General features: G+C 46.5%; 2 protein-coding genes across 2 annotated transcripts in view; one reads left to right on the top strand and one right to left on the bottom strand.

Moving 5' to 3' along the window:
• Positions 1 to 19,124: 19,124 nt before the first annotated feature.
• The window catches only part of T265_03328 (hypothetical protein), a gene marked incomplete at both ends in the record, with an annotated part of 26,040 nt that continues 19,411 nt past the window's right edge, over positions 19,125 to 25,753 (top strand). The window contains 2 exons of the mRNA XM_009167789.1: positions 19,125 to 19,193; positions 22,933 to 23,064. Of these exons, the coding sequence (XP_009166053.1) occupies positions 19,125 to 19,193; positions 22,933 to 23,064 (201 nt within the window). The remainder of the gene's footprint in view (positions 19,194 to 22,932; positions 23,065 to 25,753) is intronic.
• On the bottom strand, positions 23,300 to 23,707 carry T265_13221 (hypothetical protein; the record flags this gene model as incomplete). The annotated part of the gene is made up of 1 exon (XM_009167827.1): positions 23,300 to 23,707. A coding segment is annotated over one exon (408 nt), but the record flags the coding sequence as incomplete, so codon positions are not given.

Genomic DNA, 25,753 nt, shown 5'->3' with positions numbered 1-25,753 from the left:
GATGCAGGGTTTACCATTACAAGGACACTAATCTTTGAACAGGGTTGTGGAATCGAAAGTTGTACTATAAAAAATTTCACTCCGTAACAGTCCCATAAAAGCCCGTCGCTTAACTCTCCTGTACGCAGCAAGGATGTCCCGCCACATTAATTCCCACACGGTTTCGAGTGTATGTGATCACTTATTTGAATGCTGCTTCGTGTATCCTCTCCCAGCCTCCTTAGTGGTTGTCGTACTTACTATTTCATTCGTATTGTTGGGAACTAACGTTATCCAGACGGCTTTTTGCGGTCGACCAAAATCGCTCTATGGTGATCCAAGAATACATTAGATGAGAACATAACGATGTCCTGGATTCGGGTAAACCTGTATGTTACATCGCTTTTAACAGCAGAACAAGTACGGAAAATGTCCGAAAATGGCATCACCATGACAACACAGGTTTTCTTCTTAAACCGGAGAATGCTTTATAACTGTGCCAAATAAAAACGGGCCGCTGAATTGCAGACTTCAGTGAATCTGCGGCACATAGAAAGAAACCCTTTCATAGGAGGAGAGTAATAAGTTGATACGCAAAACGTATAATCAGTCCAGTCAAAGTAACGTTTTTTTCATTAGGGACCCCCTGCTTTTCGAGAAATACACCAATTTGCAAATCACTTTGGTTTTTACGAGAGACTTAACTGAATCTCTCGTTTGTGATATTCTACAACTGAATGTGCTGCACACTGGTCGCTTCAGTTGAGTCTCTCGTGAAAACCAAATTGATTTACAAATTAAGGTGCTTTTCAAAAACAGTGCAATTTAGGTTCAAGTAGATCATAAGGTTGACGGAAACTCGGGGACTGCCCCTACCTGATGAGCCCCAAGAACGGCGAAACCGGTCATGGGTTGTCGAAGAATTTTCAGCAACCTTGTGAGTAGTTTCCTTTATGAAAAGATCTGCTTTGTTTAATGATGAGTCCTTGTGATTTGGATGCATTGAGCAGTTGAGTACAAATCAGATGCAGATCGAATTAGTCGTCAAACGCCAGCACAGAATGAATCTGTCAAATTTTACTACAAGGTCAATATATATCCAACCGCAAAACGTTCGATATTACTGACATTTTCGCCTAAACTCAAACTGAACTCAAATGAATTCAGCCAAATCTTCCGTTGTTGATGATCTTGTTTGAAGTCGCATGCAGAATTCAGTCCAATTTGAATTCGAGCAAAAAATGCGGGTGAACAAAAACTCGGGGACTGCACCTACCTGATGCGCTCCAGGAACGGCGAAACCTGCCTCATGCAGTCCAATAGTTTTCACAAATCTTATGAGTAGTGTGTTACGTCTAGATAATTTGTTGTGATATCTCGAATATCGGAGCAACTAAGCGTGAGGCGGTCTCGTGCAGCACATTCCGTTGACGAAGATCATTATAAACTAGAGAATCAGCTGGATTCGACCCAGTGTCCCGTCAAAAACAAATTCTTATGCGGATGCGAGTATTTGGCGAATTGATCCTTCTGATTCGGCTGCAGTAACCAGAATCATAAATAGATGTCTGCGCGTATTAGGAGAGCCACAGATGGTTTGTGCTTAGATGAAGTTAACGCTACGCACAAGCTCTTGACGCCGATGTGGACTTGAGAATATAAGCTCACTTGTCATAGGCCATCCGCCAGGCTAAACACCATCGTATAACAATGGGCATCAGGAACAGCTTTTTTGATTTTCATCCAAATACAGGTGTCATCCATGGATTCCCTTGAGCTTTGACGTAATATCTCCCCTGCTTGAGTGTATCACTGAGATTTCGCCCATTAACTTATCATCAGGTGGTAACTGATAACAAGTCAATTTCTTTTCAACCCTCGGCTAATGAGTGTGTATGGAAGGTACTTATAGAAGACGAAATAACTTTACCCCGGGTCAAGGAGGTAACAATGCACAGATTGACCGGTGGGTACGCTGGGGACTAACCAAGCTGATACTACTAGAGCAGGCGTGTCTGCTTGTTGCGCAAGACCCAATGGGCTGTATTGTGGAAGTTGAGTCCATTCTGGATAACCGACTTGAGGTGATCGGTCGATCCTGCTTTGATAGCCATTCTCCAGGCTTTTCTACCGAGCATCTAGTTAGCCAGTGGTCTAAAACCAAGGTCAAAGTTTTTTTTCAAATTCACATGAAAGCAGTTCCAGTGATGTAATTTTTAACACTTAATCTCACATTTTATTCTCCAACTGACCGTATACAAGTTATTTTTGGACAGTATCTCCATTATTTGTTTCAAGTGATCTAACTGGACTGGTACCAGATTGTTTTCGACGTCAATAGTGCTTGCTTTTCGACTTCGATGATCCCAGGTGACTCAGAGTATTCTGCGCACACGATGCAAGTGCAGTCGGCCAGGAACCCGAACAAGTCATCCGTCTATCGTTGAGATCTTTCCGAAGTACAGTATTGGGGACAGTACAACAGTCCGATGAGCTGAAGTCTTGGTGTCTATGAGAAAGTGGCGACTGCACCAGACATCTTCCAAGACGAGCGCATGTCATGCTAGCTTTTACAATTCGTGCGCCTCTTAATTACCAAATAGTTAGTCTTAGAAGTACTCAGGTTTGGGCAAGAACGCGATAACGTTGAACTAAAGACCGTAGTCTATTGTCTTATTTTTGCTTCATGAATGAGAAAGTAAGGTGCAAACGTCCGCAATCAACAGTGCGGATGCCGGATTTGTTCAGAAGTGTTTTAGCCAGGAGAAGCTCCGAATCGATTAAATAACCATTCGAGTGGTATTAAATTAGTATGTCATTTTTCAGAGTATCAAAGCCAACTTGCAGCTGGCTGTTATGTAGAGGTTAAATATGGCTGAGACAGCAGCGTAAATTAGTCTAATTCCACTATCGATTTTGGGACTGTTCGAGATTGTGCATAGGTCCGTACCTGGATTTTCCTCCAACTACTTAATTTCATTCGCAATACGATGGGTTCTCTTTCCGGGTGCTTCTACTCTATCGTAGCCTGGGGCATTTCCCACGATCTAGGTTCCAAGCCGTATAAAACATTTCCCTCCTTTTTTTACTTTCCGTGCAATGTGCGAACGACGGTTTTCTTCGACCACTGAGCTTGAAAATAGGGGATAGTTTTAGGTGGCTTACCATCCCTTGGAATTCATGGTCGAATCTGTTGGATATGGGAGTGCGCCTTAGTCCTAGTTGGCAGGAAATAAGGCCTACAAATCTGACTCCAAGTAGTAGGGTGCATGGCAAGACCTTTGAAGATCACCGAACGCTTGACTTTTGGAAGTATCCTGACTGCTTTGGATAATGTGCCCGTTAACCTCGGGCAGAAACCACGGGATGGTACAACTTCTCTTAGTAGGGGGGACCGATCCTTTTTGGGCTTTTAGACATGACTGAACCCTAACGTTTTCTTGGAATCCTGTGTACCAAACAGGATCACTGAAGTACTAAAGCCAAATGAGGTGACTGATTTAGGACAAGATCCGTGTAGTTAGAGAGGGAGAAAGCCCCGTAAGCTCAAATACTCAGGGTTACACCATTAAATTCTGAGTAGCCATTTAGCATCTTAACAAGGAATTGGAGTAGTTTATGTGATGAGCTTTTTCGATCTCATTTTTTGTTGCAAAAAGGCGGGAAATGCAGATGGTTTGTTAGTAACAATGTTAAACTTCCAGCTACTCGGATATTTGGAGAAATGGTCACAAAAGCCACCTCAGTCACAAACTTTAGGTTTTCACGGATTCAGGGATGAGTACACAAGATCAAGGCTTTTGCTCAAGCTTTCAGGTTGCTGTTTATTTCTGGCACTCAGCGTAAGTAGCGTTTATCACCGCTCTTTGACTTCTCAGAGCTTGGCATCTAGCTTGTCCGCGCGAGGATTCGCATGAAAGTCATCTAAAAGTGTTCCAAATTGCCCTCTAGGTGCAGTGTGGACAAGCGTTGGGGGAAAGCTATTGTACGCACCAATTTTCCGAAATGAGAAAAATGTTCGTAATATAAGTCTGTGCTCTGAGCTGGAAAATCTTCTTATCAAGCCCTCGAGGTATAGTAGTTGGGTCAGTAGTAAGAACATCTATTGTCCAAACGTTGCTTAGACAAAGCGTAGGTAAGTAATTGTTTCCCTTGGAGGTGACCATACTCAAGAGTGCGAGCACCTCGAGATGCGTTTCATAATCAACGGATATGGGACCAGAAACCACCCACGGAACAGCTCACCGGATATACTAATTGGGAACTATATACCTTATATATATTATATATATATATGATTATGCAAGAAGGATATAGCCTTCTTGCATCCTGATTGAACAAATTAACTGATGTATTCAAGAAGCCATTTGACGTAGGCCCCTTAGAGTTTATGGAATTTCATGCGAGCACTGCGGGGCGAAGTTGTGCAGAATCATCTGTAGAATACTTTTTGGGTCGGTGTTATATGGTGAGTTGGGAAAAGTATGCCTGACGAGAGTCAGATGACTAAATACTTTTTGGTATCTGTCCTCGTAATGTTTTCTAATCCATTCTCATCCCACACAACAATGATGTTCGCTTAGTCTTCCCCTAACGACATATGGACACACTTTTTGACATTCAGAGGAAGGTCCCAGTCCAGTGATCTCTGCTTTGTAGCGGAGATCGTCCATTTGGAGGACGAAGGCATTGGTACCTCAGAAGTTCAGGTCTTGCGCGGGAATTAGACGTGAACTTGAAATTTCACTTGAAAATTCGTTTATATAAAGCAGATAGAGGAGTGGTCCAAAACCGAAGTCTAGAGGGAATTAGATGGAGACCGGTGGTTTGAAAAAGGGGAAGTTCAACATAACGTTCTAGCATTTGATGGTAATTATTCGGGCGCCTAAGATCTTCCCACGCGGCTGCCGTCTTATGTGGTGTTTTTGTAGCTTTATTTTGCTTTCATTATAACACTACGTATTTCGTCAATTGCACAAGCGTTTTTTGTTTGAATACAAAAAACCACAAAAAACGCGCACTTGTGCAATTTCACACAGTACAAACGTAGTCACGTGCTTCGATTCTGTCCTCTGATTTCGCTCGTGCTTGCAGCGTTCATTCGCGAGGCCCATGTGCTGACTCTGATATCAAAACATTTCAGACCATCTTCGGAATCTGTTATATTTGGGAACTGTTCAGAAGACCCCCGAACCGCTATAATTGGATTATTGTTTATTCGCTGACCTGGGCCAACGACGAACTGTTTTAAAGTGAAAAATTATTAGTGAGTCTGTTTCATTTGACCCCTTTATTACTGTATACCCAACCTAGCGTTATTATTTTTATATCTTTGCCACACACTCCTGGTAAAGGAACTTATTGGGTAGCCAGACCACTACACTTATTAGAGGTTGTATAAGCTATCTAGGAGTCTACTGTGGGCGCGGAATTCGTACTTCAACGACAGTCGGTGGCGTCGTCTCGAACTGCAGGAAGCGTAGGGCCAGAATAATGGATCAGGAAAGACAGCAGAACTGTCACGAGATGGCCGACCAATTTGAACTAAAGCCCAAAACCGTCATTAGGGCTTCATGGCCTTGGGCCGTTGGGCGTATGGCCATGGAATGCGTAAGTGGGGATTGTGAAGTGGGGTAATATGCAGTACGGGCGAATGGCAGTTGGAAACTCAGAACCACAGTGTGCAGTGAAACTTGAGCGACTCACAAGTGTTGCTGCCGGGGCAGGGTTGAGTGTAAAAGTTACTTGAGAGAACGAGTTCACGCAATCTGTACGAAAATTGACTGACTTGGTGAGGAGTTCGAATAAAAATCGCCGAGATTTTTACATCCGGCTGATTGCAATGAACGCCGATCGCTGGTGGCTGATGACAAGTGAAGACTGACTGTGGTTGCAGATAAGGGAACGAGTGGGCGAGAGGGCGCGGTCAAAGCAGGAAGTGAACTATTGCGGGTGTGCTATCAAACTGGGTATAAAAGTACCGTACCGCCACTGCACTGAAATACTTCGGTTTCTGGACAGCGCCGTGACGGACGTCGTGATCGAGGTAGTTAGGCTGAGATGCGCCGTCCTGTGATCAGCGGGATGTGCGTTTGCCGGGGAGGGGGCTCTCAGGGTGAGCAAAACCAATGTAATAGTATTCGTCGTTGTTTTCTCAGGTCAGGGATCACATAGTTCGTAATGCACAGATCGGGTGGAGTGGACAACGGCCAAACCGGTTGTCTATAATGCGTATCACCACGGGTCGATGCTTGGGAAGAAGATGAAATAAGATGAGATCAGTAAGGTGTTTAGGGTCATAAGGGTCAGCAGACAGGATATGACCCGCTAATAGGGGGAAAAATGAACGTCTACCACAGTTATGGTGGTGAAACCAGGTGGTCAAACAAGACAGGATGGGGATGGATTTGCACTCAGTATTGTAGTCATGAAAGGCAAGCTAAGATTGCCAATATGACTATTGCTGATTCCCCCTGTGAATCAACGGTGATCAAGGGTAACTTTCTTTGTTTTCTGACTACTCATGAGTAACATGACTCACACCTGTTTATTGTGACACCGTTTCGTTTTCTTGCTGCCCGTTTTCCCCTGTTTTGTCGCCATTAGGGTCTGCTTATCCCCCAGTAAGTGATATCAATATTTTGTTGCCCGCCTGTCATTGCCTGCAAGTTCGCCTCGATTGCACCTATTTTTGAGCGGGCCGACCGGGTATCGAACCCGGATCCTCCAGACGGCAGGCGAGCGCGCTACCAACCATACCGACCGGACGCCAAGGCGGCTGATTATCTTGGATTACCCATGTATCGCGCCTGCCAGGTAGCCCCTGCTGAGCTTTATTTTAAATGGACAAAACCGCGCAATCTGACCTGTGTGGCGTTTTTGTACCTTTATTTTACTTCCATAATAACACTAGGTATTTCATCAATTGCATAATCGTTTTTTGTTTGAATACGAGAAACTACAAAAAAACGCGCCCTTGTACAATTTCACATAATACAAGCGTGGTCACGTGCTTCGACTCTCTCTTCTGATTTCGCTCGCGCTTGCAGCGGTCATTCGCGAGTCTCATATACTAACTCTGGTACTCAAAACATTTCAGACTATCTTCGGAATCTATTATATGTGGAAACTGTTCAGAAGAAGACCTCTGGACCAACACTATTGGATTATTGTTTATTCGCTGACCTGGGCCAACGACGAACTATTTTAAAGAGAACAATTGTTAGTGAGTCTGTTCCATCTGACCTATTTATTTTTGTATACCCAACTTAGCGTAATTATTTTTATTACTTTGCCACACACTCCTGGTAAACTGACTTATTGGGTAGCCAGACCACTACAAATTTGGTGAGCCCGAGTATTTCTAGATATTTTTTTTGAAAACTTTTCCTTTCAAATCGTCGTAATTTTACTTCTTTTGCCCGGTAATCATGGAGGCACACTTTGACTCAGCGGAATTAGTCGAGAATGCAATTAGTATACGTTTACCAGACTATAATCCACGCAACCCAAGGGTATGGTTTCACCAGGTTGAGGCCGTTTTTGCCACCCGACGCATCGCTTCCCAAGTCACCCGGTTTTCCTATGTTGTCCAGCATCTTCCTTGTGATGTAGCAACAGAAGTTGAAGATCTGTTGGAAGATATTCCTAAGGAAAATCCGTATGACGCCCTTCGAGCGGCCGTCATAAGTAGGACAGGGAAATCAGAAAACAAAATGCTGCGGGATTTATTCACCACCGTCGAACTTGGGGACAGATCGCCATCACAAATGCTTCGCCACATGCGCAGTCTCCTCTGCGGCCGTAAGCTAGCAGAGGAGATCATGGCCCAACTATGGCTCGACAAACTCCCACCCTCCATGTGCCACGTCATCAGCGCTTTCGTTGATGACCACAGCTTAGAGCAGCTGGCCCAAATGGCAGATAAGATACACGAAACATACCCCAGTTACCCCGTAAACTCCGTCTCCCGCCCTGCACCCACCACAGATTCCGACCCGCTTCTTGCTTCTATATCGCACCTACAAGCCAAGTTTGACGCTTTGACCGATCGCCTACAACGGTTAGAGATCAACAGGCATCGACCACGTTCACGATCCAGATCGTTATCTCGTGCCCGTCCCTCTTGGTGCTGGTATCACCAATCTTATGGCCCAAAAGCACGCAAGTGTCAACCACCTTGTTCCTTCAAGCCGCGTTCCAACACCCCTTTAAACACCCCGGCCAGTCAGTAACGGCGACGACTGTCTGTGGCCCTCCTCGCACTAGTCGCCTGTTCCACATCACCGATCGTTCAAGTGGTCTACGTTTCCTCGTAGATACGGGAGCTGAAGTTAGTGTGCTACCACATAAGAATCCACTTCCCGATTCTGCTTCTTTCTCGTTACAAGCCGCTAACGGTACCCGCATCGCTACATACGGCGAACGTTCCCTCACCCTTGACCTTGGATTGCGACGTGCGTTCAAGTGGATCTTCCTTTTGGCCGACGTCCAAACACCCATCATCGGTGCAGATTTCCTGACCCATTACAATCTATCTGTCGACGTGCGACACAAACGTCTTTTAGACACGCTTACATCTCTCTCAGTCAACGGAATTAGTGCCCCAACTTCATCCACAGGTATCCGCGTTATCTTACCGGATTCACATTTTGCTGACATACTTAGGGATTTTCCAACCCTTACTCACCCATGTCAGTACACCCAACCGGTCACTCATTCCGTCGTTCACCACATTCAGACGAGAGGTCCACCTGTCCATGTCAACCCCCGCCGACTCCATCCGGATAAGCTACAAATCGCAAAACACGAGTTCGAACACATGCTCGAACTCGGCATCATCCGCCCTTCATCGAGTCATTGGTCATCACCCCTACATATGGTACCTAAGAAATCTAAAGGTGATTGGAGACCCTGTGGAGATTACCGTTCTCTCAACAACGCTACTATCCCAGACAGGTATCCCATCCCACATATCCACGATTTTGCAAGTACCCTATGCCATACAAACATTTTCTCCAAACTCGATCTCGTAAGAGCATACTACCACATACCCGTAGCTCCGGATGACATTCCCAAAACAGCCATCACAACACCGTTTGGCCTTTTCGAATTCACGCGTATGCCCTTTGGTCTTCGAAATGCAGCCCAAACGTTTCAACGTTTCATGGACGAGGTTTTACGTGGCTTACCGTTTGTGTACGCCTACCTTGACGATGTTTTAGTCGCTAGCACCTCCCCAGCTGAACATACAGCTCATCTCAGAGCAGTGTTTGAACGTTTTTCCACTTACAACATACGTTTGAACATTGACAAATGCTTATTCGGTGTTACTAGCCTGGATTTTCTTGGCCACCACATTGACGCCACAGGTATTTCACCATTACCCGATCGCATTTTGGCCTTAGAGTCATTTCCCATGCCCACAACTATCACTCAACTTCGTCGTTTCATTGGTATCATCAACTACTACCGGCGATTCATCCCTCACTGTGCAGATATTTTGAAGCCACTGACCGATTTACTTGGCTCCAAAGAGAAATCTGTTACTTTGCACCCCGCCGCCACTGCTGCTTTCGAAAGAGCCAAGCACGCCATTGCTCAGGCCACAAAGTTATCTTTCCTCGATACTCACGAGAGCACAAAGCTGATTTTGACAACTGATGCTTCGAATGCTGCCGTCGGTGCAGTGCTTCATCAAGTTGTTAACAACACACCTCAACCACTAGCGTTTTTCTCGCAGAAGATGCAGGCTGCCCAAACGCGTTACAGTACTTTTGGTCGTGAATTACTCGCAATTTACCTTGCTATTCGCCATTTCCGGCACTTGTTAGAGGGTAGATCGTTTACCATTCAAACCGACCATAAGCCACTCACATACGCCTTCAACGCCAAGCCTGATCGATATTCACCACGCGAGATACGCCATCTGGATTATATTTCACAGTTCACTACCGACATTCGGTACACTCCAGGTTCGGACAATGTCGTCGCAGACGCCTTATCCCGTCCTGACATAAACGCTCTTCACCCTTCCACGCAGTTGGACCTAGCCAAGCTGGCGAACCTTCAAAACACTGATCCTAATTTTTTGCCTATTCTATCGTTCCCTTCATTTCAAGTCTCTTCAACTCCGTTACCCCTCCAATCCGGAGCCATTTTTTGTGATATGTCTACCGGATCAGCTCGCCCAATCGTCCCCGAAGCTTTCCGACGCGTTGTTTTCGACCACTTCCATGGATTTTCTCATCCAGGAATCCGAGCAACCAGGAAGTTGATTAGTGCACGTTTTGTATGGCCCTTCATGAATAAGGACCTGACATCCTGGGCCAAACAGTGCATCGCCTGTCAACGCACTAAAGTAACTCGGCATACGAACTCACCTATTGGTTCATTTGCCGTTCCTGATGCTCGGTTCACACACGTCCATCTCGATATTGTTGGTCCTCTTTCCCCATCAAACGGTTTCACTCATATCCTTACCATGATTGATCGTTTTACCCGTTGGCCAGTAGCTGTACCCATTTCGGATACTTCAGCTGAAACAGTTGCTTTTTCATTTTTGCAACACTGGGTTAGTAATTTTGGTATACCTTCCACCGTTACTACGGATCGCGGCTCACAATTTCAGTGTAATCTCTTCCGTGAGTTTTCTACACTATTCGGTTTCCATCACATATCGACTACCGCGTATCATCCCTGTTCCAACGGTCTGGTTGAGCGTTTCCATCGCTACCTCAAAGCTGCATTGACTGCCCAAATGAACCCATCTTCATGGTCCTCTTCTTTACCCCTCATTTTGCTTGCTATTCGCTCCACTATTAAGGAGGATCTTCACTGTTCCCCAGCCGAACTAGTATACGGTACAACTCTACGTCTACCCGGTGAACTAGTTTCCCCTTCTGGCGCACAGCCCGAATCACCCGTCACATTCGTCAGCCTTCTGAAACAACATATGGCCGAACTTCGTGCGACACCTACCAGACGATCAACGCGAACGGAGCACATCTCAACCGAACTCTCTTCTACACCATTTGTATTTGTCCGACATGACGCAACGAGGAAACCCCTCCAACCTTGTTACGATGGCCCCTTCAAAGTTATCGAACGTCACTCCAAATATTTTGTTTTAGAGAGAAGTGGAAAGCACGACACCGTCTCCATTGATCGTCTGAAACCTGCCTACATTGAAGCACCTACGACCACATCCAGCAATCCTGTTATTCCAACAACACCCACACCTACCCAAGATATCCCTCCCGCCAACCTCACTCCTTCCACTAGTCGTTCAGGACGACGCGTCCGTTTCCCTCAGCACTTAGCTGATTACGAAACTTAAGTTAGCAACTTTTGATTCGTTACTTTAGTTATTCGAGCGTTTTCCCATTTCATGGTCAACGCTCTAGTGGGGGAGTAGTGTGGCGTTTTTGTACCTTTATTTTACTTCCATTATAACACTAGGTATTTCATCAATTGCATAATCGTTTTTTGTTTGAATACGAGAAACTACAAAAAACGCGCCCTTGTACAATTTCACATAATACAAGCGTGGTCACGTGCTTCGACTCTCTCTTCTGATTTCGCTCGCGCTTGCAGCGGTCATTCGCGAGTCTCATATACTAACTCTGGTACCCAAAACATTTCAGACTATCTTCGGAATCTATTATATGTGGAAACTGTTCAGAAGAAGACCTCTGGACCAACACTATTGGATTATTGTTTATTCGCTGACCTGGGCCAACGACGAACTATTTTAAAGAGAACAATTGTTAGTGAGTCTGTTCCATCTGACCTATTTATTTTTGTATACCCAACTTAGCGTAATTATTTTTATTACTTTGCCACACACTCCTGATAAACTGACTTATTGGGTAGCCAGACCACTACACCTGTCACGCGACACGAGCGGCTGCGTCGATGCCGACTGAAGGACAGTCCCCCACATCCCGAGCGTACTGACCCCTGCGCCGTTACGGCCAATTCACACTGTTGGACTGCCCCTATATGTATGTCTGTACACCGTTTGGTACTTACTTGCTGTTGCCCCTATAGAAATCCGTGCTGCGTCAGTGACTACTTCCCGCTCCTGCTGATTGCATCATTGTTGATTGTACGTTTGCTTAATTCATGATGTTTACTAATCCGTTTTTCTGTAGAACCAGTTCCTGTCAGTCCTCAATATATCATCTGCTGCCCCACGTCCGTCTGCTCCTATTGACCACTGGCTGCGAACTGCGTATAATCCAATAGTCGCAATCGTCCTGTGAGATCCATAGCCGTCCGTGTCCTACAACTATACTACCTCAGACAGGACGGCTCACTGTATGCAGGCTAAGAGGCGGCGCGGTGGGTGCAACCAAACACCTAACGACTGGCGGGGCTGTAAAGTCTGAGACGGTTTACTAGACTTCCTGGAGGTTATTAGTGAGTTGGACGATACTAGGACGATCTAGGAGGGAATGCGTATGTAAGTGACGTGGTCATCAGCCCCCGAGGCACTACTATCAGCTTTAATCGATGAGGGGTGCGTGACGAAGGAGACGTCCGATGCTAGCTTCGCATGCTGATGGTGGAGAGTCTGGAGTCTCACTGTATGTTTGTGTTGTGTGTGTCCACTCCTGGGAGCAGCAAGTTAATGTTTCTTTTTGTTTGGTTGACGATTTGGGTTTTGGTGCGGCGTAGCCTCGATATTGACGAAGGCAGCTACAGCTATGCACGTCGGCGTAGGCCATGGGCATCGCAGAGTTTCTTCAGGCTATCCCAGGTTTATTGTTTTTTTTTTAAGTTTTGAAGGGCAAAAGGTCAGTTTTTTGTTGTTCTTGTTTATGGCGCTGCCAAAAAACTTAACTGAGGCGAGGCTAACGCCAGCAAAAACAATCAGACAGCAATGCTCATTTTTATTTTTACTTCCAAAATTTAAAGGCCAGGCTCAGAACTACCGCCGGTAGCGATGCACCCTTGCTACTTGAGGGTTGGTGGGTATACGAACGCTTATGATGCAACGTAACAGGGCGATCCTCCCTGCAGGACGTACCCATCCATCACACGAAGTTTTCATCCCTCGTGCATGCTACCAGATCTGCAAGGTGGGAAACCAACCAAGCAGTCATAAGTGCGGTTTGTGCATTTATAAAATACTCCAGCTACCAGTTTTTCTCGGTCGGGGATGGCAAGGCCAGTAAGAACAGCACAATCAATTCGCACAAACAACCAGCAGACAGACGTTGGTGGATGCAAGTAGCGGAGGAGGCAGTGAAATGGTAGTTGTCAATGGTACAGTGGGGATGGGATGGTGATATTCAGGACGAGTGCATTACGGCTATCGCGATGTTGTGTGTGAGTTTCTAGTGATCTGAGCAGCAAATCATCACATGGATTTGGTGTATATACGTCGGCGTATAATGTGCAATAGCAGTGAGAAAAAACTGACTTTTGTTTCGTTTTCGACAGTTAGAGTTGAGCCGACGGCACCAGTCCCTAGACAGAACTAGTGGAGTAATCCGGGTTAGGGATTTGACTAGAACGATGTACAAGTTGGTTGAGAAAAAAGAAAAACAGCCAGGCCGGTAACACAATATACTTAGATCAAGTAAGCGTTCAAGTCCTACAGTGGCTTGAAGCAAGAAAGATATGATAACTAGATCTTTTACTTGCCTACTAACTTTATCGTCGCTATACTCAAATGTGTACTGGACCCAATTTATGTAGGATGTCGGGGGTAGTTGGGTTTTAAGTGGGACGGTAGCAGTTTCACAGGTAAGGAATTTGTCCACGGACTGAGAAAAAGTATGATCATGCGTGATGTTTCGCAGGTTCTCAGGAAGGCTGTTCCAAATTTGAGCGTAGTAAACTGGAACAATTGGTGTCGTACGTTTGTACGAGCAGGGGGGACATTAAAAGTTTGCAGGAGTCACGGAATCGGTAGCAAGGACGTGAGGACGCAGAGGTTTAGCCTCCATTATAAAGGCATTTTTGTGAAGCAGGCGGTGTAGGAGAGTTGGATTTATCCTAAGCCGTCTGAGCCAGAGGCCTAGGGTTTGACAGTGGAAGCGATAAGAGAGAGGGTTTGATCGAGGGAACAGCTTTTTCGCGAATGGGCGTTGGACGCTTTCAAGCGCGAGCCTACAACTTTGGGTATAAAAGGAGGAGAATACGGGACAGAACCCGACGATTGGTCGAAAGAATAGCTAAAAAAATTGCAACCGTTGTGTTTGGAAGGTGAAGGGAGCGCAACCTAAAAAGACTGAGCCCGCGTGCTTGGACAACCTGGTACTGCACCTGGTGGGAAAAGTTAAACGTACAGGAGTATCTGAGGCCAAGATCTTTGATATCGGTGAAATGAGCAATAAGATTTCCATTTATTGTGAAAGCATCGGCGGAGAGGGAGCAGTGGCAAGATGCTATGCAGGATTTTGTGGAGTAGAAGCTTAGGCCGGAGTCGTTTGACCAGCAAGTCAGCGAGTCTAAGTCCTAATTAATCTGGTGAAGCGTAAGGAATCGTGCAGATGGAGGAAATGTGGAAGCAATTTTTATATCGTTCGTGAAGAGGAAGACTTTACCTTGGGATATGGCACCGAAGACGCCGTTGATGTACAGTAAGAAGAGGACGGGGCCTAGTACCCTTCCTTGGGTGACTCCACTTGTGATCGATAGTGGAGATGATTGTGTGTCCCTAAGTAGAGTTACTTGAGTCCCGTCAGATAGGTAGGAGGTGAACCACTGAAAAAAGGTTCCAGTGATGCTAACGTTACTAAGCTTATGCAGTAGAGATGCATGGAGGACCGGGTCAAAGGCTTTTTGAATATCCAGGTAAACTGTTACGGTGGAGTATCCAGCGTCGTAGGCTGCCGTGATGGTCTTGAAGAGGTGAAGCTGGCAGTCATCAACGGACCTTTGAGACAGGGAACCATACTGCTGGTCATCTAAGGCATTAGTTGTCAGTAGGAACTTGGTTAATGGACCTTTGACCAGACGTTCAAGGGTTCTCATTAAGAGGGAGGTATGGTAGATTCCTCTGTAGTTGGAAGGGGTTTGTAATGATCCGGATTTAAAATGCAGGTGGATTATAGATTTCTCACTGGGAAGGGACGATTTCATAGTTTATAGAGTGGGAGAAAAGATTTGGTACATGGATTAAAATACCTCCTCTGCCTTGTTTAAGAATACGGAGTGGAAGGCCATCGGCCCCTGGCAAAACAGAGTCCTTAATCTTCAGAAGAAGGGAAGAAGCACCAGTTAGGAGATGGTTACGCTACTGAGGGTCGGGTGGTTACCCTGACCGTTCACACTTTGGAGGCAAACAGCAATGGGTATGGGGTTGGATTTGAGAGGAAAGGATAAGTAGCTGCTGGCGAAGTAAGCGTTCAGGTGGTCTGCTATGTTGACAGGATCAGTGATGGGGCCACTATCTGTGGAACGCAAACAAGCAATTGAATGGCTGTTTAGGGTACAACGCCTACGGAACATTCGGCTGAGCTATTTGGATTGGGGAGGAGATCTGAAGACGGTGTACTCTTCTCGGCGTTTGAGAGATACGCCCTAGGATTCTCGGCTAGTAGAGAGTTTGTTGATGAGGATTAGTAATGAGATCTCCTATATTCTCTGCTAGCCATGTGTATTTTGGCATCCGAGGTTTTTAATAACCTATCGTGGCCGGAGATACTGGCGTGAAAATACTTTACAGGAGAAACAAAGTGAAAATCAGTCAATAGGTTTTGGTAAAAGATGTCACTGACGCGGCATGTTTCTCGACGGGAAGAATTCGTCTCAATCCTGGGGAGCCAGCGTGGACGAAAAGGCTTGTAAGGTATCCGGTGAGAGGCGATGAAACATTGATCGACTCAGAGGGGCAGTCTGGTCATAACTGACTACGTTGCGAGAAACGACGCAGTGATCACTTCCTGGGAAGCGTGGAACAACTACAGCTATAGCCAAATGGCCACCGTTGGAGCATATTAGACCCAGAGTATGTAGGCCACGAGTGGACTACGTACAAATTTGGGACCAGCCCTCCACACCAAGTTGTGCAAGCAGCGCGGTGTAACGGGCGAGGCCCGCGGTGGAGGACCAGGAAATGTCCGGCGGGTTGGAGTCACCCAACAGAATAAGATATACAGGGCTGGAGGCGGTTATGAGGGTTTGTGTGTCATTGGGCCGCAAGTTGACATCACGGTATGGTGGGCTTCGGAGGGAGCGATCCTAGGATAGTGAGGGTAAGGGAGGGGATCTGTGCCGCAGTATCGAGCTTTAGAGGATAAGGCGTCGGCTGCGGCATTTTGGGAGGTGGCTGCAATTCCGATCGGGTACGAGGGGTTTCCAGCGGAACTGGAGAGGGTTGTAAAAGAGGCCGGACTAGTTGACAGATTCGGTAAGCCGTTGGTTGAATCGGGTGTTCTCCGACAGCTATCTGCACATGTGTCATCGGTGATGACTTGTGCAACTTTCCGAGGGATGGGTTTCATGAGTAGTCTGCGACTGAATCACATCGAGAGCATTTGGTGGTACGGATTGTTGAACAGAACATGGATTCGTTTGATGTTTATCAGTAGTCGGTTGTGGATGTTTGGAGAGTGGCTTTCTTTTGAGCTGTCTTCGTGGTCTGGTGCAAGCAGCTTTGACCTTTACGGTCTGGAATGTCTGAGCCGAGGAAAGAAGGGCCTGAAATGTTTACAGGCGCGTTGCAATATCTTCATCTCTGAATCGCATTAGCATTGAGCAACGCAAGGAGGTTTTCGACTTTCGCAACCGTCGGGCTGTACAGACTGTGTCGTGCATGTCACATGCTGTAAGATGGCTGCTTTTGTGCGTTCCATCGGGATGCAGTCGGAAATATTATGTGGTAAGACCTGTTTACGGAATTCCATAGGCCGACTAATCTCCGAGGCGAGTATGTCAATAAAAACTGACGCTTTTGCAAGATCCGATGGATCGCACAGTGCATCAGGAGTTAGAAGGCAGGAAAGTGGTTGCATGATACTATAGGATAGCAGTTCGATCTTCATCTTATGCACATTAGCACTTAGATTTGCCAGGTCGGTGTGGAGCTGGGATCCTTTTGGTGAAGGAGAGGGAGGATTTGCCAGGTCGGTGTGGAGCTGAGATTTTGGTGAAGGAGAGGGAAGACAGCTACCGAGTGCGGCAGGAAGGGAAATGTCGGTTAGTACAACTGAGCAGGCTGAATTTAACTGGGGCAATGTATCGGCCGGCCGTGAAGGGTGATGAGGTTGAGTGTTGTGCGTTTTGCCTGCAAGGCGCTTCTTTGGACGTAGTGATCGGAAGGATTAGGGGGAATCAAAGTCTAGCAAGCGCTCAGAGGAAAATGGGAGTGATGGGTTTGTTTGATTTAAATCAGGTAGCAGTAAGCCTCAGTGGGACTACGCTAGCAAGCTTATAACTCGGTGGTGTCTAATCAAGCGAGAAAGAGTTGAAGGGGTGGTTGGGTGCGATTAAAAATGAGATATCCAAAATAAATAGCTAAATGCTATACTAGAGGAAGCAGAACGCCGGTGGAGCTAGGGTCCAAAAATATTTTTACAACACCTGAACTTGAGATTCAAGTAGCCGGTGGCGATTCATAACCTCGGAGATTCACTCACCTAAACAATTCGCTCATACTGATAATTTGCAGAATAATTCATCATACATGGACATGCTACACTATGAATTCGTGACGTCGTGGCTTGCGAGGAGCCAATCCCGTTGTGCTAATATGGAGAGTCATTTAATTTGTTTTGTTTTAGTGTGGCACCATCATTGGCGGAAAGCCTTGCGTTTGGTCACATTCAGATACCTTAAATGGCCGTATCCTTTACGGACCGGCTGCGCAGATATGAAAGTGAGGACAGCCCACAGAGGTGTATATCCACATGCAGCTTGCAAAACCCATCAATTTCACTTGCATTATTATACAAAACGTTAGGCGAGCTTTCCAGAAATGCGTTTTTCTCAAAGTTCACCAAAAAATCTCAACTAACTTGTTTTATCCAACCTGTGTAAAGCATACAAACCTTATTGGACTATTTATTCGGGTGGAAGTTATTTGGGATGTTCTAAAGATGCTATATCCCATTCAAGTAACAAGTTGAAATCCGCCAAGATTTGATCTTGTGCCCTATCTTGTAAACTGGTGATCACTTTCAAGTTGGCGGTTGTCGATGAATTCGAATGTTTGCTCACGTAAAAAAAGCACGAGCGACATATCACTGGAATGGTAAAACGGAGTACAATAACACACCGTAAAATTTGCATCTTAGAAATGTCCATAGTCTTGGCGAAATTACTTTGTTTCTTTCTGGTGAGCGGCTGCCTGGCCACTGGAGGCCCTTTGTAGCGTGAGGTATCAGGAAAATGGCGGTATGCGACGTTTGCGAGGATGCAGCGACGGCGCTCGCCGGTTATGCGATGTGCAGGTATGGAAATTAACGGTATTGAAACCACAAGGCACACAGAGCACGCATTCGCACAGGTTGGGTAACGCAGGAGAGAAGACCGAAGCGAAGCAAAAACGTGCGTGTACTTAAACCAAAACTACCGGCTCAAGTCAACTGCAGGTGCAGCAATAGGTTATGGTCATATAAAGGGGTGTACAATCGGGTTACTTTTAATTCCTGGAGCTAGTCGGGGAGTACCTTTGATTGGGAGCGAAATGCGTACAATTAGGATCATACGATAAACACTTGTGAGCAGGTACAGTCAAGTTTCAATAGAATTACACACTATGAGTGTGCATTTTGCGCCCGAAGTAGGCCTTGGGTGTGCTTAAACAATTTTTTAAAATTGTGCCTGTCTGGCCAGCGGCTCGACGCACAATGCATTTTGCTGTAAAACCCCTGCGGCCGAAATAAAAACTTTAACGTCAAAATGTTGCTCTTGTTTGCATATATGCTCAGTCTGAAAACCCTCATCATCTGCCTTAATTTTTTGAGATTTGTTTTAATCGAGCTCTTTTAAAAATTTTTGGCTCACATTCGGCTTTGAACTTCGTGTGCTATGGCTTCGGAAGTGGCTTTCGTTGATAAATTTGTGGTTGTATCGTTTTCATCCTTCACTGCATTTGAGAAGGCCTTAAATGAATACATGAAGAATAACTTTGTGGTATTTGTGCGTTCATCCAGTAATCGAAGCACCAACGCTATTTTGCGTTACGAATGGGTGTACTACAAATGCAGCAGACGCCCTCCAAGACCAACGGAAAGCTGTGGAATCCGAAGAAACTAGTAAGCCGAGCNCTGTGAATTAGGCACCAGGTATTTCATTAATTCCTGATTTTTTGGTTGTCAATGAAATACCCAGAGCTACTTCGTACGATGGATTCGAAGAACTTAAGTTAGTTTATTGGAAAATATTCGACAGTAATAAAAAAAGCCTCCCCTCTGTCGTGGATGTGGGTTTTAGCCGAAAAAACAGGCTCACTGAGGTCGTTTTGACCTTAGTTGTACTTACACAATCAACACATCAGATCCGAAACGTCATTGGGTGCCTATACCGGAGTGGAAGCTACTTGATCTGGTAATGACCGCTGCATCATATTTCCCACGACTTGCTATTTGGTAGACCACGATCTGAAGTTCCGGGTACTTGTTAAGTGGAAGAAACCGCAAGTTGTGGCGCATTCCAGAGGAACTCAAAAGTATTTATAATGTGACTTCTACCACTTGTCGAACGATATCCCTCGTTCATCGTCTTAGTGGACTGCTGTCCACTCGCCACTGGCATCTCAGGAAGGGGATCAATACCGGTCCAAAAGTGGGTACACGATTCCATCTACCCGTTTTGTAAGCGCGTTTCATCCCAGTACACGTGTGGGACCCACGTCAGGTGAGTTGGTTCAAAGTTCATGCCAGATCTGAAAACCGTTAAGGTGGAAGTGGCTGGCTACTTAACTAAAATACCGATCAAACCCCGCCTAGGTTCGGATACTGACGGAATGGTCACCAAAAATCCGTTTTATCCGTGTTTTCTTCTGTTGTGCTTCCCCAAATGCATAGTGACGGGTGCCCCTCCCACCCATGGGTATAGCTAAGAATGTTATTCGAAAGGCAGGAAACTAAAATTAGCAGCAAGTCGCTGACATTGGAACGCGGGGATCACTGCCGTAATAGGACCTGAAAGACTATAGAAGGCAAGCTGAGTCTCAAGAAAATTAAGTCGAATCTCATCATGCCGTGTCCACAACTTCACCAGCCGCTAACATGCAATAGATCGGCACACTTAGCTTCGGCTCTTGTTACCGTGAGTTAACCAGTGCGACGAGTCAGTTAGGCTTCGAACCACTGACCTTCCGATCACAACAATACGCCCAGCCCAGAATCTTCCCATGCATGATTTGGCGCATCGGATTGCAGCTCCCCTCGATAAATTATGGACGTGTCCAGGCTGCAAAAAAAGCATTTCTCAAACACTATCCGAGCCTATCTGTCCCTGAGTTGAAATGCGTCTACCTGTGCCAATAAACCCTGTGAATGGCTTAAGCACGTCAAGCAAGCCGCCAAGGATCACGCGCAACATGTCGTGAAATGGGTTGGCTTGTGGGTGTAACCGTAACTTGCCCTCCACAAGGCAGGTTTCAGAGGACTTTCGATACCGGAATACGGGCGCAACGCAGGTAGTGGTTCCTAATAACCCCACGTTTACCACCCAAAGAATTTGTCTGCAAGCCTTCTGAACACTGGCTCTAGGACAACCCTATCAACCAGCCTTGGGATATGAGATGGCCATGGACCCCAGCCCAAAGTCACACGAACAAGACTTCAAAACCAGGTCTTATCTCTTCCCAAGGAAGTTCCGCCACACTTTTCAAACCCCGGAGACCTGACCAAGGACAAAGATACCCTGGACCATCGCCACACGACAGAATTACTGAAGGGAAAAACGATGCGCCAGTCAGTAAGAGCCGCTCAACTTTGCAATGTTAGCATGTGCTCTGATGGGTTTCCGATTTCTCGGACTCACTATCAGACTGCACACACGAGCCTGAATGCTGCCCGTTGCCACAAGAAGGCTATTCACATTCGTCTGGCGGGGGGTGGGCATACATCACCCTGATTTTACTACGGGTCAGCGCTGATGTCCATTGATAACATGAAGAGGTATAACACTTGACTTTGCATCCCGACCAGTAAATGCCCTACGCCGTTCTGTTTCAGAAACACTAGAACACGCCAGTTCGTTCCTCCATAGTTCAGTTCTGAATACTTGGGGTGACCGTTGCCCATGATTGATCTCATGACTTCATTCGCGGCGACCCGCGAACTCCACGACGTAGCATAATAAAGGAACACGGTCCAAATTGGATTTCAGACTACATCCTCCACTCCACGGATTCGGGATACTTTGTGGTTAGCGACTGCCAGTGCCAATGCAGTGACCTTGCTGGCACATCTTCGGCCCGGGGCCTCAGCGATGCCTCCGGATGGCAAACCTACACACTGACACAGTGCTCTCGCAGCGATGGTCGCCTCAAACGGTGGCATGTCTGCAAAAAAGGAACTAAGTAGTTAATCCATCTGTTAAACTATTTGCACCGCTGGCATCGTTCTAGGTCATTCGCAGCATTTAAGCACCTTATATGTCTAGTAGCTACCACGAAGATGGTACAACCACCTAGGATTGCCTTAAAGGCGACGTAGTGGCCATCTATCCCCCCAGGTATGTCGGTGTCCAGGTGACCGTTAAGAAAATCGCGAAAATCTCTACTTAGCGAGACCATCGCACCGAAGCTACCGCGCCTTCATGTCCGGATTGATGCAGGGCACCACAAGCCATGCCTTATAGCCAGTTAACAGCACATTAGCCCGTCAAGCGACAAGACCTGACCACCATCTCCGAAGGAAACTAGCACAGACGGTTATACCTCACTTTCTCCGCAGCCACTAGTGCACACCTGTCAATTCCGTACCACCACCAGCTTACAGATCGTGACGATGCGCACGTCCCGACTGCCCACGGGTGAGTAACCGGAGTTCTCACATTCCATCAAAGATGTGAGAGCACTCGAGCATATACTAAGCAGGCGTTGTTTCTTCTCACTTCCTCAATATATGGTTTGCGCACGAGGTCCAGTAATCAAGCGACTCCACATGTACTTGTTTCAAAATTGGGATTACACGACGTTACGCGTCGTCCAGGAGGCACCATGAGCCAGAGCATATGACACTTGTGGAAGATCATTCCGAGCCACACGGTCATTGTACACAGCCGCGGAACCGACTACTGGAGAGATTAGCCCAGACCGTGGTTTTAGAGGTCAGTGACAGTAGATTACTATTTCAACGCGGGAAAGACGTGGTGGCCTTCAGCCAACTAAATATTATGGCGCAAACCATTATAAAACCTGGAGTCCATACCAGTCTCAAGAGAACCGAAGCGTCATTGTTAAACACTTATGCTGTCGACGATAATGGTGAACCGAACGCATATATGGTAGTGCTCGAGTGAGCTTTAGGAGTTGTTACAACTTTACGGACACAACCCGTCAGTGCTGCGGGTTAGATGGCGTAGCCTGGACTGCCAGTTCTCTCGAAACGAAACTGTTCGTCGTGTCAGATGCGTTGTCAAACAAATCTCATTGATTTAAGTAATTTATGGTACTCAATGCGCTCAACCTAGACTCCTAGAGTGGGACTGACAGCACAACCACGTGAAGGGTGGAAAGGAGCCAGAGGCGGTCAACCAATGACTTTGCAGCGAAGTATAAAAGCATTTACCTGCAAACTCAGCTGCGGTCATTGCCGTCTTCCTGGATTGGGACTTCGAGACGGACCACGGCAATCGTAGGGACATTGTCAGACATGGCCCGGTCGCGCCCTCGATGGCGCTCACGCGTCCAAGCTTGACATTGTCAGACATGACCCAGTCGCGCCCAAGCTTTTGCTTTCAATGCATAGCTCCCTTTCGAATCCCCCCACTGACTGCTGCATTCACGAACCAATTTATCACTTTGCTTTCAATGCACAGCTCCCTTTCGAATCCCCTCGCCGACTACTGCATTCACGCACCAATTCATCAGTTCTCGCCTCCAATGCGGAGCTACCTACCCCACGTACCGAAACGAACGGAACTGCTGCAGCTACAACCACTGTACGGCAAGTACGCGGTTGTTACAGCTGACAATGATGACGTGCATGTAGACGGGACATTCAGATAATGCGGCGCTAACGCATTGCAAGGCCCATAATATTCGCACTTCACAAGAGCATCCGTAAGAAAAAAGTATATATTGTGGACAACGATTATGGACTGGTGCTGCCAGAGTATACAATATTTAAGGATGTGACAGGAAAATGCAGTAAAAATTTACCATTCATTTAACAACGCGGATCTAAGCCCTCTCGCCGCGGATGCGCCTGGCCAACTGAATGTCCTTTGGCATAATGGTCACCCGTTTCGCATGAATGGCACATAAATTGGTATCTTCGAACAGCCCAACGAGGTAGGCCTCGCTAGCCTCTTGGAGTGCACCAACAGCAGCACTTTGGAACCGCAGGTCAGTTTTAAAGTCTTGCGCGATTTCCCGGACCAACCTCTGGAAAGGCAGTTTCCTGATGAGCAATTCTGTCGATTTCTGATATCTCCTAATCTCACGAAGGGCGACAGTACCGGGTCGGTAACGATGCGGTTTCTTCACTCCACCGGTGGATGGGGCAGACTTCCTAGCAGCTTTCGTTGCAAGCTGCTTCCTAGGTGCCTTTCCACCAGTAGATTTGCGGGCAGTTTGTTTGGTTCTCGCCATTGCACGCTATCTGTTCGGCCGGATATGAGCAAAAACGAGAAAACACTTACATCAAGTCGGTACCAGCCAGCTGACGAGCAAGCAGCGATAATGAAACCGAGCGCTCTTTGACGCCATGATGAGCCTTACAGGTTTAAACAAACACCCGTTACTTAATTGCACGTAGAAGTTTTGGTATTTCCTTTGTGTACCTCACGCCAAAATACTCCCAGTTTCTTCATATCAAAACTGGGTTTCAACAGTTGCATAAATAGCTCAGTAATAGGTGCGTGTTTAAAATACTGTGGCTCCTTCGGGACTGACTTGCTGTGGCTTGTATAAGGAAGGCGAATGCGCAAAACCCGGGCGTCTCTGCTCACAAATTTTGAATGCGGTTACCGAGAAACCAGTGAACTAGTTTGCAGGCAGTTCGTTTGTGCATGCTACATGCTGAGAAGTACAAAACTAGGGTTTGATTTTGATTGCAGACCGCTTGGAAGCATAAGGATGGCTACCGCTTGTTGTATTTATTCCTCAGCCGAATGCAACGGTTTAACAGTGATCCCATGCTCAGCACGTGATCATGGTCAACGGTGTTTTCCTCAGCCGAATGCAACGGTTTAACAGTGACCCCATGCCCAACATGTGATCATGGTCGATGGTGCCATGGGAGCACATGCCGGGCATAGCATTCGAGTGCGATGAGGTGCGAACCGGAGCGTTCGAAACGACTAAAAACGCTATCGTCGGGCTACTAAAGCGGAACTGGAGGCGCTACGATAGGAAGCGCCTTTATATGTTTCACATTTGGTTTGTTCACAAGAGCTGGAATGAGCAGCTTTCCCCTGGACCTTCTGTGTTTTTGAGCCGTCGTGGACTAGCACATCCTCCCCGAACAAATGCTATTCAGGCGGACCCCTGAACACTTTCCACAACATCGGTGGGGGAGATGATCCACCTACGTGCTGGCTCAATAATGGCTAAACTTGAAAAATTGGATGTCTCCCTTCAAGTTTTGGGGTGATCTGGAATATGACTTGAACAATGGGGTGTAAGAGAGCACCACCAGGACGGAAATATTCCACTGGAATGTGTGTGTGGGCAAGAGCAGTCAGATGAACCCAAGCTTTCCTCGCCGGCATAATAATGTTCGGTCAAAAGCTGGAAGCAGCAGATATTATTGACCTCAGCCACACCCAGAAGCTGTGGTTTGAGTGTTTCTTTCGCCAAATAAGTGGAGTGTGTTTGAGGTGAACCCGATGCGCATCGCCTTGCTCTTCGTTTTATTGAAAGGCGGGCTCCCTGGTAGACTTTGCCGGGTGAAGGATCTGGTACATACTCAATGTGTGCGTATGCCGAGTGGCTCCTGAACCTTCAGCCCCAATGGATTTTTTTGAATTCTAATATGATACATAGAGGTCTGTTCATAACGTATGGATTAGCAGCCTCAAGTACACAAAGGTTCCACGGTTTAACAAGTGCGACCAAACCGGGCTCAGGAACGGTATTAGTCAAACTACGAATACCATGAATGAACGGGTGGAGTGTGAAGAACATCGACCCCCGTTGCTGTCAAATGTTTCAGTGTATGGTAACAAATGGCTTCTGTTAACTTATCTTTACCCAAACCTGATTCCCGCTGTTATGTAGCTTTTTTGAAAATGTGGAAAACGCGGATGAACTTGTGAAAGTCACTTATAAAACATAATTCACAATATGAACTGAAACTAACGGTGCGTTAGCCTAGATATGTTTCAGTATCTGTGGGATGGAGAGAGATGCAAGAGACTGGACCTTACCGTGGTGTGACGGTTTGCGCACCTCAGCGATCCATTGAGCTATACTGGAGAGTGTCCCGCGACACTCACAGAGTCTCTCATACCAGGTTGGTCAATGGTTAGAGGTCTGACGAACACAGTCTCCTAGCCCTCCAGATTGGGGGTTGGAACATGTGGCGACTTGTTCCGTAGAAATGGTAATGCATTTGCATTTCCCGCCAAACACCGCTGCCTTGCGGTTAGGCTTTTGAGCCAAAGGCTTTGGTTGAAGACCCTAATCGTCCTCCTG

Source organism: Opisthorchis viverrini (assembly GCF_000715545.1).
Source record: "Opisthorchis viverrini unplaced genomic scaffold opera_v5_46, whole genome shotgun sequence".
Classification (NCBI taxonomy): domain Eukaryota; kingdom Metazoa; phylum Platyhelminthes; class Trematoda; order Opisthorchiida; family Opisthorchiidae; genus Opisthorchis; species Opisthorchis viverrini.
The sequence above is the reverse complement of the archived record's forward strand: the minus strand, read 5'-3'. Positions and strand labels throughout refer to the sequence as shown.